Source organism: Genypterus blacodes, unplaced genomic scaffold, assembly GCF_046128005.1.
Source record: "Genypterus blacodes isolate CSIRO-AG114 ecotype Tasmania unplaced genomic scaffold, CSIRO-AGI_Gbla_v1 ptg000309l_1, whole genome shotgun sequence".
Taxonomy (NCBI): Eukaryota; Metazoa; Chordata; class Actinopteri; order Ophidiiformes; family Ophidiidae; genus Genypterus; species Genypterus blacodes.
In genome coordinates this window covers 15001-29236 of record NW_027467098.1, presented here as the reverse complement: position 1 = coordinate 29236, position 14236 = coordinate 15001, and the positions used below count along the sequence as shown (strand labels likewise).

General features: G+C 53.6%; 2 protein-coding genes across 2 annotated transcripts in view; both read right to left on the bottom strand.

The window, feature by feature from the left end:
- Window positions 1-1198: 1198 nt before the first annotated feature.
- On the bottom strand, window positions 1199-4615 carry tmem115 (transmembrane protein 115). The gene is made up of 3 exons (XM_076137400.1): window positions 3411-4615; window positions 2207-2571; window positions 1199-1907 (listed from the first exon to the last, which is right to left on the bottom strand). The coding sequence occupies exons 1-3, from the start codon at window positions 3900-3902 to the stop codon at window positions 1598-1600; spliced, it is 1167 nt and encodes a 388-aa protein (XP_075993515.1). The 5' UTR covers window positions 3903-4615; the 3' UTR covers window positions 1199-1597.
- Window positions 4616-8687: 4072 nt separating this feature from the next.
- LOC142988271 (helicase ARIP4-like) overlaps window positions 8688-14236 on the bottom strand; it is a 15099-nt gene continuing 9550 nt past the window's right edge. The window contains exons 7-21 of the mRNA XM_076137392.1: window positions 14216-14236; window positions 13690-14090; window positions 13340-13478; window positions 13068-13245; window positions 12671-12889; window positions 12431-12549; window positions 12222-12346; window positions 11853-11952; window positions 11508-11713; window positions 10908-11083; window positions 10608-10804; window positions 10333-10526; window positions 10155-10244; window positions 9970-10065; window positions 8688-9877 (exon numbers count right to left, since the gene is read on the bottom strand). The exon at window positions 14216-14236 is cut by the window's right edge and continues 113 nt beyond it. Of these exons, the coding sequence (XP_075993507.1) occupies window positions 8880-9877; window positions 9970-10065; window positions 10155-10244; window positions 10333-10526; window positions 10608-10804; window positions 10908-11083; window positions 11508-11713; window positions 11853-11952; window positions 12222-12346; window positions 12431-12549; window positions 12671-12889; window positions 13068-13245; window positions 13340-13478; window positions 13690-14090; window positions 14216-14236 (3259 nt within the window). The 3' untranslated portion in view covers window positions 8688-8879. The remainder of the gene's footprint in view (window positions 9878-9969; window positions 10066-10154; window positions 10245-10332; window positions 10527-10607; window positions 10805-10907; window positions 11084-11507; window positions 11714-11852; window positions 11953-12221; window positions 12347-12430; window positions 12550-12670; window positions 12890-13067; window positions 13246-13339; window positions 13479-13689; window positions 14091-14215) is intronic.

Genomic DNA, 14236 nt, shown 5'->3' with positions numbered 1-14236 from the left:
CAAACGCCACCTCGATGCATTTCAGATGATTGGGACTGGATTATTGATCAATCACCCAGTCACCCGTGTGGCCGAGTGATTGACTCATTCTGCCACACACACACCTAATGCTATCCTGCTCCTTTATGACTGGTCCATCATCATCATCAGCAGAATAAGGATGACAGTGAGTCATATCTGACACACTGGGTTCAATCAGACATTTGGCCCATTGTTGATGTTGTGATGCAATGACAGGGAAACTAAAAGAACAGAAACGCCGCTGCAGTGCAACACTAAACATCTCACACCTGCATCTACTGGGGCTCTGATCAGCTGACCCTTTGACCTTGGAAACGCTTAGTCCTGTGTTCACTGGATGGTCTAGGGCCTAAAAACAAGCTTTAAATAAAAATTGAAACCAACAACCTGAAGTCACAGAACGTCTACTAGAACCTTATTTGGCCACACACACACACACACACACACACACACACACACACACACACACACACACACACACACACACACACACACACACACACACACACACACACACACACACACACACACACACACACACACACACACACACACACACACACACACACACACACACACACACACACACACACACACACACACACCTTGGCAGAGGTCATTAAAACATAACAGATGTGGATAAAGACTCGCAATCTTATTTCTGTGTCGTTTCCCTGTCAGATTAGAGCTCATAAGCCCCGCCCCCCCACTCGCCACCGTGATGGGAACACGTCTCACAGAACATGAGAGCAGTTTAGTGATGCACACACAGACAGAACACGGGAAACACAAAGTTTGATTTGAACGTTGAATTGAAAAAAAAAAACAACCCTAAAAATAATAACACTCAAAATAACCATGAGGGGTCGCAGCCCATTTCACCGCCTGATGGCTTCCAGAGAAACATCACAGGCAGGAAGAAGATCTGATCCAATCCAGAACATTCTCCTCCCCCGGCTCTTCCTCTCATCTTGTAGTTTGGGATCAAAGTCCATTAAGGTTCAGAAGGAGGTCCTGTAGTCCAGCACACGGGTCCAGCACACGGGTCCCCTCCAGGCCCGGTTCATTACTCTGACCCCATCTGACCCAACACACTCTGCTCTGGTGCTGCTCTGGTGCCGCTCAGTGACTGTGTGGAGTCTCTGCCCCTCTATCCCCTCAAAGACGTACAGACCGATCAGTGTACAACCAAGTGGATCATTTATTTAGAAAGTAAGAGAAGGAGACAGAAGAAGCAGAGGAGCGAGCCCAGACCCTGGACCGGGGTTCTGGATGACTTTGGCTCGTACGCAGGATGGAAGAGAAGACGTGACGATCCGGTTTGCTCTCCTACAACAACGTGTCTGAGCTGTGAGCGTCGCCCCCTACAGGTCAACACGCCGACGCTGGCCTGGGCTTCACGCTGACGCTGATAAAGAGTGTTATGTGTGTGTGTGACCGGGTCGTAGATACTGTGTGTGTGTGTGTGTCTGTGTGTGTGTGTGTGTGTGTGTGTGTGTTAGTGACGCTGAGTGCACTGGGATACTTGCCGGTGGCAGCGATCAAAGTGCAGATCTGTACAGGAGCGCTCGCTGCGTTACAATCTGGACGGCGCGTCCTCGAAGCTGATGATGCTGGACTCTGGGTGCTGCGCTCCGCCCGCAGACAACGAGCCAGCGCTGTGCGACAACGAGGACGAGGAGGAGAGGGAGGCGCCTACGGGCCCCCCCGCCGACTTTGTCCCGGAGGAGGAGGGGCCGGAGGCGTCGCGGCCCCCAGGGAGGAGCGGCTGCGTGTCGGCCCTCACCTCGTCTTCGTCGTCGTCCTCCTCGTCGTCCAGGCTGGGCCACGCCGACTGATCCTCCACACGCTTCAGACGCTCGTTCAGCGCCTTCAGGGCCAGTTGTCTAGGAGATGGAGGGACAGATTCAAAGAGCTGAAGAACTAAAGAGCGGGAACAAATCTGAGCTGCAATTAGAGAGTGATAATCTCTCTCACACACACAGTGTGTGTGTGTGTGTGTGTGTGTGTGATGGTGTTGATTAACTACAACGGTGTGTGTGTGTGAGTGTGTGAGTGAGTGAGTGAGTGAGTGAGTGAGTGAGTGAGTGAGTGAGTGAGTGAGTGAGTGAGTGAGTGAGTGAGTGAGTGAGTGAGTGAGTGTGTGTGTGTGTTAGGGGCGGTGTTGATGTAAGCGTGGCCTCACCTCCTCCTCTCTGCGTCCTGTGGGTCGGTCCCAGGGAGGCTGATGGTGATGGAGGTCGGCGCTCCCACGTCGTACCTCTTCACCATCTTCCTGCACACCTTCACCTTCACCAGGGCAGCGTGGACGAGTCCGGCTAGCAGGCCCACGGCCGGCTGCACCGCCTCGGGGAAGAAGCTGGCGAAGGCGAAGTGGTCCGACATGTCGCCGCGGCCCCGGCTGTGCCTCTGGTAGAAACGCAGGTAGACCCAGCCGGACAGAGCGCCCAGGCTGTACGCCGCCAGATGGGCGGAGCTCTCCAGCAGGCCGGACAGGCGGAGCAAGGCCAGCAGGAACAGGACCAGAGCCGGGGCTGCTTTGAGTCGCACCTGAAACGAGACGGGGGGTCAGAGAGTGAGAGCCATGGGTCAGAGAGTGAGAGTCGGGGGTCAGAGAGTGAGAGTCGGGGGTCAGAGAGTGAGAGTCGGGGGTCAGAGAGTGAGAGACGGTGGTCAGAGAGTGAGAGCCATGGGTCAGAGAGTGAGAGACGGTGGTCAGAGAGTGAGAGCCATGGGTCAGGGAGTGAGAGACGGTGGTCAGAGAGTGAGAGTCAGGGGTCAGAGAGTGAGAGACGGTGGTCAGAGAGTGAGAGCCAGGGGTCAGAGAGTGAGAGTCAGGGGTCAGAGAGTGAGAGCCAGGGGTCAGAGAGTGAGAGTCAGAGGTCAGAGTCACACACAGAGCAGAGCTGGTTTACACGTGGAGCTCCTGAGGTCAAAGGTCAAATACACCGGCAGCAAAGTGATGTGACGCTCACACATTCCAGCTGATGCTCTGTGTCTCCTGAGGACTGAGTCACGGCGCTCACAGGGAGTCAGGACCAGAGGAGACATGTTGTCACTCAGCATGATTTGACTGCCAAATGCACACAGACACAAAAAGGTGTCTCCCTTACAGAGGAGAGAGCAGAGAACAGAGCAGAGGACAGAGGACAGAGCAGAGCAGCAGAGAGCAGAGAACAGAGCAGCAGAGATCTTTCAGAAGCAGCTGGAATGAGCTGAGGAACAAAGAAGAACCTGAGCAGCTTCAAGAGGACTCAGAACCTCCAGAGGGAGCAGATGAAGATCCAGCAGGAATCAAAAAACACACACACACACACACACACACACACACACACACACACACTCATAAACCGGCTCCTCTCCATTCCAAACCCCCCCCTGGGTCTCACCTGAGGCACCCTGAGCACCGTGGTGTCCCCCATGGTCTGCTTCAGAGCCACCAGGACCCCTCCCAGGAACCCGGCGACTCCGTGGATGTGCACGGCAAATAGGAAGTTCAGGTCAAAGGTGGCCACATAGGTGAGGAGGTAGGCGAGGCCGGCCAGGAGCCCCGCAGAGACGTTCACCACCGCGAAGAAGATGAGGAGCTCCAGAGCGCCCCACAGAGGCTCCAGCAGGCGCCCGCAGCTCATCATCACGCCCACATTGGCTGCCACACCCCAGAGGTGCTGCTCCACCAGACCATGGGTCACCAGAGTCCAGACCCAGAAGTTGGGGGGGAACAGGTACCCCGGAGTCACACCCAGGGCGTAGGGCGTGTCCACGAGCCAGGAGATCAGGTAGAGCACAACCACCACGGCGCTGATGGACTTCACCACCACACTGGTGCTGGCGAGGGCAGACAGGAAGTGCTGCCGGGCCACGGGCAGGTAACGATTCATCCTGGGCCGGGTTCTGAGGGGGTCCTTCAGGAGAGCTGGGGTGAGAGGATCAGGGCCACGCAGAGCTGCAGACACCTGCGAGTCCTGACGACATCCACGCCCGCACGGCTCATCCAGAGGAGGTCCACCTTTGACCAGGGCCCCCCGGCAGGAAGAGACACACCTGCTTTAGCTGCTAAGATCGCGACCTTCAGCCGGACCAGACGGGTCTGCGGTGCGGCTCGAGTCCCGGCAGCAGGCGGGCGGCGGCAGGTAAACACGCAGAACAAACACAGATCCGGGCAGGTTAGCGGCTAGCGCTAACTCGCTGTCAGAGCCCGAGTTCCTGCTTCGTGTCCGCCACCGAGCTACGTCTCTGCTCGGTGACCACACGGGCCGGCGAACGTCACGTCAAACCTGCTCGACACACTCCGTCAGCGGCGTTCCGGTGCGGTCCGGTCCGGTCCGGTCCGGTCCAGACGCTCCGCCGGGCTAGTCCGAGGATCTCCCGCAGCTAGCTTAAGGCCTCCAAAACAAAACCGGAGACGCTCGTGGGAACAAAATCCGCCGGCGAGTAGCTCGCGCGCCCGTGACGCTCCATAAACTTCTCCCGGTTGGTTGAACGTCTTTCTTCCGCCCCTGGAGAGCAGCGCAGCGGGGAAAAGAGTGAGATCTGTCCGGTCCTCCTCCTCCGATACTCGGCAGCTACGACTGACCTGCGCCGCCTGCCAGCGTCATCAACAGGCGGTGAAAAACAGTCAAGTCACGCAACGTCGCAAACGCAATGCATGTTGGGAAATAGAGTTCACAAGTCAATCTCTTCGCTTCACGCAGGGGTGGCTCTGGCATTTTAAGGGCCCAAAGCAGCTCGCCCCCCAACACTGGGGGGAACCAGAGGGTCGCTGGTTCGAGTCCCATATGGACCAAGAGAGTGGACTGGCAGCTGCAGAGATGCCAGTTTGCCTCCACGGGCACAGGTGCCTTTGAGCAAGGGACCGAACCCCCAAAGCTGCCCAATGGGCTCCGGATCATGGCTGCCCTGCGTTGACCCCTCTGTAATTGTGTGTGTGTGTGTGTGTGTGTGTGTGTGTGTGTGTGTGTGTGTGTGTGTGTAGGAGAGGCACACAAGACACATTTCAGATTGACGTGTTTGCATGTGATTTGACCCAATAAAGTTTCTTCTTCTTAATTTGCTGCAGAAACCTTCACGTAGTTCACCAACAGCGGGGCCACAACCCCAGGCGTTGCTTTGGGAGCCAAGCAGTACATGGAATCAAATATTGAGGTTGCATGGCTGCTACCTAAATAAAGGCGTGTCAGTCTGAGACGTAATGAAGTCACGCCCGTCAAATTTTTGTCTGGGATCATGAGTGTAAAAAAAGGGAGAGAAAGAAGGAAGGTTGTATTATTAATACTATTGTTGTTGTTAAACTTTATACATAGACCCTGAGGTAGAATTGAAATTGCAATGATCTCATAGGGTAAACACAGTTTACCCTATGAGTTCTCAGGATGATGTCAAACAACAATGTAGGCTAATACAAATGGCATCATTGGCTGTGGCAAAGAGAAGGAGAGAAGAGAGAAAAACAAAACCAATCAAAGAGAGGACATCCCACCCAGAGACCCAACCCAACCCCACAGTCACACAACCCTGTCCTGGCCCACCTGGGATGTAAAATAAATATTTAAAAGGAACTGTTGGGTTTTCAGTCACTGGTCTGGCAGAGCCTGTAGATCTGTGAAGTAAGAGAGGAGTGGTTGCCATCTCTGATAGAACTTATCAGTGTGGCCCCTCCCTCATAGTGTAGATGATTTTCTCCAGTTTAAGAAAATACATTGTGTCCTTCAGCCATTGTGAAATAGAGGGAGGGGTGAGGGATTTCCAATGCAGGAGCAGGCGGCGTCGAGCAAGCAAAGAGGTAAACATGATAATTTCCTTTTGTGAGGTGTTAAATTGGCGTGAGTCAGATGGGGTACCGAAGATGGCAATATGAGGGGAGGGTTGAAGTTGCATTCCCATTATGGTAGACAATGTGTTGAAGTAATAAAAACACCTTTGAGCATTTATCTGCTTTAACCCTCTGCTGTGATCCCAGGCAGTTCTCACTCTTCTTCATGTGGTTCAAACAGCTTATATTCATGAATCACTAGTTATGCTCTTAGCTGTTGGTTTTGGAAGGAAATGCACTTACGATTTCTTGTGACCTGAAGTTCTTTTATCTACCCATGTTGAACGCACTTATTGGAAGTCGCTTTGGATAAAAGCGTTGATGTAATGTAATGTAATGAGTCAGTATAGAATACACCCTGTGTTTATGTGATGTTGTAGGAAAAAGAGACTTGCCACAACAAAAGGAAAACAGAATAATCCAACTTTGAACATGTTTCCTTTTATTTACAAACTACAAAAAAGAAAAAAAAGGAATTTTAAAGTCATACAGGTTCTCTAAAGGACACAAACAGGCTTCAGCTGTGATGGAGTCGCTCCTCACACAGCAGCTGCTTTCTCCTCCTCCGCTAAAATGGAATTCAGGCAGTCGGGCCCACTTCGCCCGACTCGGTCGATTCGTATAAATAAATATGAAAAATTCAAGTAGAAAGCTGTGAAATCAAAGATCAGTGGGACAAACCGCAGTCCGATCAGAGGACAGTCACTGTCACCAGGATGGAAACATCCGGATGATGAAGAACCTGGTGACTCTGCTCTTCAAGTTCTCTATGTTCTGCCTCAGCGTCTGACCTACTGCTCCTGAATGAGCCTGATTCACAGGAAACCAGCTAGAGGTTGGGATCTCTTGTGAGTTTTCCTATTGGATGCTTTGGAATTTCATGGAATCAGGGCAGCGGCGTGTTTCAGTGTGACCATGAAGCTCCTGAAGCTTCACAGGCGCTCTGAGGAGCCGGTCGGTCCACACGCTGGGTCAGACGGGTAGATCGTCACTTTGCAAAAACAAACAGACAAAAGAAAACAAGTGTTTCCTGCAGACAGAAATAAGCATAAAAAACTTAAACATGCTGAATCGCAACCAAAAAAAACCCCAAAAAAAGTAAAAAAATACAAATGAATAAATATGCACCATCATAAATAAATAAATTTGGTAAATTCAGACATTGTAAAAAGAGAAAACAACAGAAGTAAACGAGTCGTTTCAGTATGAAGGAATAGATGAAGAGGAAACGTGTCACAGCCGTGTAGGAGGAGGAGGAGCTTCACCACCAGGTTATTGATGAGACGGATTTGGTGGATTTGTCTCCATTTCAATAAACGGTCAATTTACATTCAGGCGTTTTCGTAGAGCGTCCATCGATTGTGACTGATAGACATTTTACACGTTGCAATGTCACAGAGCAGCAGGTGAGGAGTCTCTCTCTCTCTTTCTCTCTCTCTCTCACTCACTCAATCATATTTACACACCTGATTGCATCGGTTCACTCCTATGATCCAGGTGTGTTGATGATGCGTTGGTGCTTTTCCTATTTTTTGGCAGACAGAGCGTCTCTACGTCCGTTTGGTTTTCCGACCTTAAATCACAAAATGATACAAAACTGGTGGAACAAGTTAACAAGCAGAGTCTGAGTTTTTTGTTACATTTCCTGGAGAACACAACACACACACACAACAACAAACACAATGACGACACCAGCGTGACCGACAATCAGAACTGTAAGCTTCATTCCTCTGCGGTTGCTATGGACACAGACAGTTTATAGTGTATAGGCTTCCGTGTGTGTTTTGCATCATGTTAGGCTACAGTCAGACTGTGGGTGAGACTCAGAGCGTCTCTCTCTCTTCACCTCTCCTCTCTCACATTAGGGACTTCGAGCGGCCACGGTTAACCTGGAGAGCCCGGTTAGTTTTTTTGGGGGGGGGGGGGGGGGGGGGGGGGGGCGCTGTACCCCCGCCCCTCCGTATTCTGACAGGAGGTCGGGCAGAGCAGAAGTCTGCAGCCGATACAGACGAACCCAATCATGGGGAAGAAAAGGAGTCCTACAAGTTCTGTGCAGCCGTTTTGTGGCATCAACTGACCAATCAGAGCTCTGTTGTCAGAATAGGGGTGGTTAACGTGTTAACGTGCCCCCCTGTGGCTACTGCTCGAAGTCTCTACTCACATTCAGAGAGATGGAGGCAAAAAGGCATTTCAGTGGCGTGCTTCTCCGCTATGAGGAGCACGGCGCTCCAAGCAGGTTCTCCAGGCTCAACTGGCTGTCAGGCAATCATTGTACTTTTTTGTGGATAAAAATCAGAGAATACATAAATACAAAATATGCAGAGAAGGATCAGATGGTCCCACATGAGGCCTGGATATGAATCTCCTGGTCTGAAGGCATCACCATAAGCTTACATTCTTTGATTTGAGTGTTGAGGTCGCCGTCATCGCCTCTCACCTGATTACCGGCGAGCCTCGTTCCACTTCTTTTGCTGCTAATATTACAACAAGATGATCCCAACTTTTTTTGTTGATTATTTTTGCAAGAACACAAACATACAATCCCTCCGACCTGGCAGTGAAGTAAGGAGTTCAGTCAGAAGCTCTAAGCTCCTCTATCATCAAACACAAATTCAGTAGCAACACCAGACAATCAGCAAACACCAGTTTAAGTTACAGCTGAGTAATCAAACTAACACTCAGCTCCTCTCAAAGCCTCCAGCAGGTTGAATTCATGAGCTGGAAAAAAGCAAAAACTCTCCGACGACTAATGAAGCTGCAGAAATGGAATCTCTAAAGTCCACAGTGCCTCTAGTGGTGGTTTGTGGTCACTGCAGGTCCACACTCAGCAGTCCTGGATCCAGTGGTTCAGAGTTTAAATGTCAGTATGGGACAGAAACTTGGAAGCTCATCGTCCCTCGTCTTCCTCTCTGGTTCTCCTCCCAGTGGCGGACACACGTGCAGCTCAGCAGGACTCGCAGCCTCGCTGGCAGACGGCCAATAGGATGCCACCTTATTCAACCAACGTGAAACTGATCCAAACCTGCTCAACCAATCAGCATCACTGTTACTGCCCCGTCACCTCGATGACATCATCATCATCATCATCGTCCCCATCTGAGCTGCCGGTGCTGCCAAAGTTCCCTCCGTGTTCCACCAGCACCGTCCCACGGTGGCCCTCGGACCTGAGCGGGGGGGAGGAGGAAGAGGGGGAGGATGAGGAGGAGGCGGCGGTGGTGGGAGGATACTGGGAGAGGAAGCTGGCTCCGGCCGGGCCAGGGGTGGCGGCCGGGCCGGGCAGCCCCCCGGGGAGCATGGACCCGGCGTAGAGGCTGGCCAGGGTTTGGCTGTAGGAGAGGGGGAAGCCTGGAGGAAGCATCCTGGACACGCCCCCCATACTGGGGCTCAGCATGAACGGCAGCAGGGCGCCTGGACCCGGGTCTTTGGTCGGGGCCGAAGGTGCTGCAGAGGAGGAGGAGGAGGAGGAGGAGGAAGAGGGGACGCGGCCTGCTCCACCCAAACCAAACAGGTCAGAGTACAGGAAGCTGGGGTCGCCCAGTTGACCATGGGGGGGCTGGAAGTAAGGCGGGCCGGCCCCCATGTACAGAGGCTGACCTACAGGCCCCAGCATGGAGGGGCTCAGGCCCAGAGGAGGGGCGGCGTAGCCCCCGCTGAAGGGGAAGCCCTGGGGGGTCAGCGAGGACAGGGAGCGCTTGCTGAGCGCCGGCTGCTTGCAGGTACGCTCGTCCAGGGGCGGCGTGGACGACTTCCTCTTGGAACTGATCCTCAGGTCCTGAGCCACACCTGTGTCCATGTTGGCGTCATGGTTACCAAGCCTGCTGCCGTTGGCCTGAAGCGGTGCAGCAGGAGCTGTGCTGCTCTCTGGCGCCCTCTCCTGTTCATCAGGAGCCGGACTGGTGGCTTTGGGTCCTGCGGCGGCGGCGTAACGCTGAAGCTCGCCAAGGATCTCTGAGCCGTCAGGTGAAAGGGGGCGGGGCACACTGTTGCAGGGTGCTTGCTGCTTCCTGTCACTGACTGAGGTCTTCTCTGGTGGAGCGTCAGAGTCTGAGAGGAACAAACAGGAAGAGGAAGTGTGTGAGAAAGAGAGCAGACAAACACACAGAGGTGTGTGTAGATCAGTACATGCATGAGTCCACCTGTGGGGGGCGCTGTGGGGCCGTCCTCGGCTGTCTTGGCCTTGTTGGCAGCTCTGATGGCAAAGATCCGTCCGTCAGACGTCCTGATGTACGTCCCTGATGCAGACGGACAGACAGACAGGATTAACCCTTTGTGAGCCTGACTCATTAAAGCCTCACTCTGCCTCTCGTCTGTGCCTCCTCACCTTTAGTGCCTCTGATGATGTGGATGCTCTCTCCTGTGCTGATCCTGGCCTGCACGTCGCTCGGGTTGTTGGTTCCTGGGATCACGATGTCTAAAAGGGAGGAGGAACACAAAGACTGAGTGGAGTGTATGCTTGTGATGAGGGGGCGGAGCTTATAGCATCTGTATGGCGTGCGTACCTGTAGTGGTGACGATCTTCTGTACGAACACTCCGGCCTTCTGCAGGCAGCTCACCGGGAAACTTCCCAGGCCGGATGAGTCGTTGTCGGGGGCGGAGCCTGTAGACGTCTCCCGGGGCATCTTGGGAACCAGAGTGGACGGGACCGGCCGCACGCTGGCCACCGGCTTGTCCTCGGTGCGAGGCGGCGGACGCCTGAGAGGGAAACATCAGCTTTAGTTTGTGACTTTGTTTACGTGGTCTGAGTCAAACCTCTGATGTTTGTGCGTCTCTCACCAGTTCCTCTGGCTGAAGGCCGGGATGTTGGTGAGGCTCTGGTCGCTGGCGGGGTAGTAGTGGGCGTAGGACGGGCGGGTGTAGGGGACAGACGCCCTCTTCTCCGCCTCGTAGCCTTTCTTGGCCGCCTTCTTCTCGGCTCGGCTCAGTTTCATCTCCCTGCGGTCCAACAGGAGCGACTCGTGAGGGAACGCCTCCTGGAGAGACGGAGAGGGGACGGACTCAAGTCAGATTCAAGAGGAGGAGCAGGAGGATTGGTGTCAAAACGTACGGATAGATAGACGGGGGCGTGTGGGTTACCTTGGTGATGAGGTGAGGATAGAGGTGCAGCGTCTCCCTGAGGACGGCCTCCATGCTGCCCCGGGGCTGCAGCTGCACCTGAGAGGGGGCCGGCTCCTCCTCCACAAAGTGAAGCAGGGACTCCACCTCCCTCCGGGTGAAGTTCAGGACGGGGTTCAGGTCGTCCACAACGCGGTCTGAGGGCAGGACGGAGACAGAGACAGAGACAGAGACATGACATCACAGCACCGGGACCTGACAGGGCTCAGCTTCACACTTTAGACTCTTTGTTCTAGACGAGAGCCTCTCAGCTTCACGACCCAGCTGACCTAAGTGTAAGCAGCAGTGGCTGATGGGTATTCACACAGACAGAAGGATGTCTGTGACACCTGATGACTGAAGAAGATTTATTTGTTCTTCATGTAAACACGAGGTACAAACCTACAAACCTTCATCACTAAAGCTTCAGTGTACAACTTTATCTCCATAAAGATCCAGGAGAGAGTTCTCCTTTCCCTCCTCCTTCTCTTCTCCTTCCTCACCCTCCTCTCTCTCTTTCCTCAACATTCTCTCCCTCCTCACCTTCCTCTTCCACCTCTCCTTCCTCCTCCTCCTCCTCACCTGACATGCTCTGCTTGGAGATCTGCCGGTCGTAGATCTTCTTCTCCAGGGTGAAGTCACACACCAGCCTGTAGATGTGGCAGCGCTTCTTCTGGCCGTAGCGGTAGACGCGGCACACGGCCTGTGCGTCGTGGCACGGGTTCCACGAGGCGTCGAACACGACCACGCGGTTCGCCCCGATCAGGTTCACGCCCAGACAGCCGGCCCTGAAGGTCACAGGGGGAGGAGAGGACAGAACAGCTGATCAAAGGTCTACATCCAATCAAACAGGAAGCTCATGCCAATGGAAGAATGGAAGATGTTGGGACACGATTTAAGTGATGTGTGTGTGTGTGTGTTTTTTACCTGGTAGACAGCAGGAAGACCAACACTGATGTGTTGGTTGGATCATTGAACTGGTTGATGAGTCTTTCTCTCTCTGAAGTCGTCGTGCTCCCATCCAGTCCTTACACACACACACACACACACACACACACACACACACACACACACACACACACACACACACACACACACACACACACACACACACACACACACACACACACACACACACACACACACACACACACACACACACACACACACACACACACACACACACACACACACACACACACACACATTTAATGTTCCAGCCATTATAGGAAAAGTAATGCATGAATATAACAGATTGACTGAATGTTTAAGACCTTCACCATCTTCATCACTTACTGTAGTAGTTGAGGTTGCGGACCCAGTTCTGTTTGGCTCCGTCCTGACCGCACGTCTCGGGCGAGGGAGGCACCGGACGCTTGGCCAGGAACTCCTCGATCACCGTCAGCGTCGACAAACTCTGACTGCAGGAGGAAACGGAAACCAGAATGTAAATCAAACAGGATGAGGCAGACGAGGGTGAGGAGGGTGAAGATCTGGAGTCCCACCTGAACACCAGCAGCTTGTCTCCCTTCCTGACGCTCTCCTCGATCAGATGGAACAGCAGCACCATCTTAGCTGAGTTCTCCAGCACGCCGGGCTGGTAGTCACACATGATGTCTTTGGCCTGGAGGGAGGAGGAGGAGGAGGAGGATCTAAGCTTTTCTGTCATCAGCAACACTTTCACACACGGCGTCAGAAGGTCAAGTGAGGCTTCTGTCTGTGTTCTTCTATGGTTCTGCTCTTACCCATTCGTATGTGATGACCTGGTTTGCTTTCTCCTGCAGCTGGTTGAGGCTCAGCCCTCCGATTGGGTCTGGGTTCTCCAGGGGCTTGGACTTCAGATTGGGGGCCGTCAGGCACCGCGTGGGCCCTGAGGAGGTGATGTCCTCCAGGTCCAGGTCCTGCTCGCTGGCCATGTTCTCTTTCTGCAGGGCCTCATACAGCACGTCAGGGTGGTTCCAGATCTACAGGAAAGCAGAGAGAGCGTCAGACCAGCACGCCTCTCCTCTGTGTCCTCCTGAGCGCCATGTTCTCCTCCTGAGCACCATGTTCTCCTCCTGAGCACCATGTTCTCCTCCTGAGTGCCGTGTTCTCCTCCTGAGCGCCATGTTCTCCTCCTGAGCACCATGTTCTCCTCCTCACCTTGCAGCAGACACAGAAAGCCTTCAGCGGGTTGAGGCTGAGCCAGCCGCTGTTTCCCGCCTCTCTGAAGCGAGCCATGAACTCGGTGTAGAGTGCCCTCTGCAGGGGGGACAGGCGGACCAGGATCACATGCTCCTCTTTAGAGGGCAGCTGGTCCTTCAGGACGTCGTGGCCTCGTCTGGAATGAAGATGCGCAGACATATTTTGGTTTCCCTTTGCCAAAAACAACATCAACAACATCTTTGGTTCTCCGGTGTGAGTGGGGGTCTCACCTCTGGACGAAGCCCTCCAGCAGGCTGTGCAGGACGTGGCTCCTGTACCTCATCAGCTGGACGTCCTGAGACGTGCTGTCCACACACTGCCCGTTCAGAATGGGACGCTCAAACATGTTACTGAACTCCTGACGTGTCCCTGAAACACGTGAGACACAAAGTAAAGGACCAGAAGACAGAAGACAGACATGTAGAGGACAAACACACACACTCATCCTGAGACCAAGTGTTCATGTTCATTATATTAATAAATCTTTAGGACCTTCAGCTCGTGGACTGAGATGTCATAAAGTGACGTGGCAGCGTGTTGTCATAGAAACTGATTCATGGGAGCAATCTGCCAAACGTACCCAGGAAGTCTGGACGGACAAAGTCCACCATGCACCAGTACTCGATCAGGTTGTTCTGCAGCGGGTATCCGGTCAGAACCACACGGCGCCGGGTCCGGATGTTCTTCAGGGCCTGGGATGTGCTGGCGTGACAGTTCTTGATGCGATGGCCTTCGTCACAGATCACCACATCTGGGCCGGGCCGGGCCAGCGCTCTCTGGATACCCTTCAGCAGCTCCTGCTGTCGGTCTTCCTCGTCCAGGTCGATGACGACGGGTCCCGTTGTTTTCTTGCTCTTCTTCTTCCTCCCAGCCACAAAGCTCTTCTTCAGCGACAGGAGGCGGTACATCTCGTAGCCCATCAGCAGCACGCCTCCGTCCCTCGTCCAGTCCTCCACCACTTTGGCCCTGGTGGCTGTGGTCCTGCGCACAAACACACAAACACACACATGTAGTCTCTCTGTGCTGGAGGAGTGCAGGGCAACATGGAGGATGTGACTCAGATCAGTCAGCGAGCCGTGAAGATGATCTGAGCTTCTGTGACTCACTTGTGCTCGTCGTTGAGGATG

What these genes read in the sequence shown, in the direction of transcription:
- tmem115 (XM_076137400.1), bottom strand. Translation starts at nt 3,902, where the DNA reads ATGAATCGTTACCTGCCCGTGGCCCGGCAGCACTTCCTGTCTGCCCTC. An exon ending in CGGTGCTCAGGGTGCCTCAG is followed by an intron (nt 2,572 to 3,410) that starts GTGAGACCCAGG and finishes GTCTCGTTTCAG; the next exon opens with GTGCGACTCAAAGCAGCCCC. An exon ending in CAGGACGCAGAGAGGAGGAG is followed by an intron (nt 1,908 to 2,206) that starts GTGAGGCCACGC and finishes TCCATCTCCTAG; the next exon opens with ACAACTGGCCCTGAAGGCGC.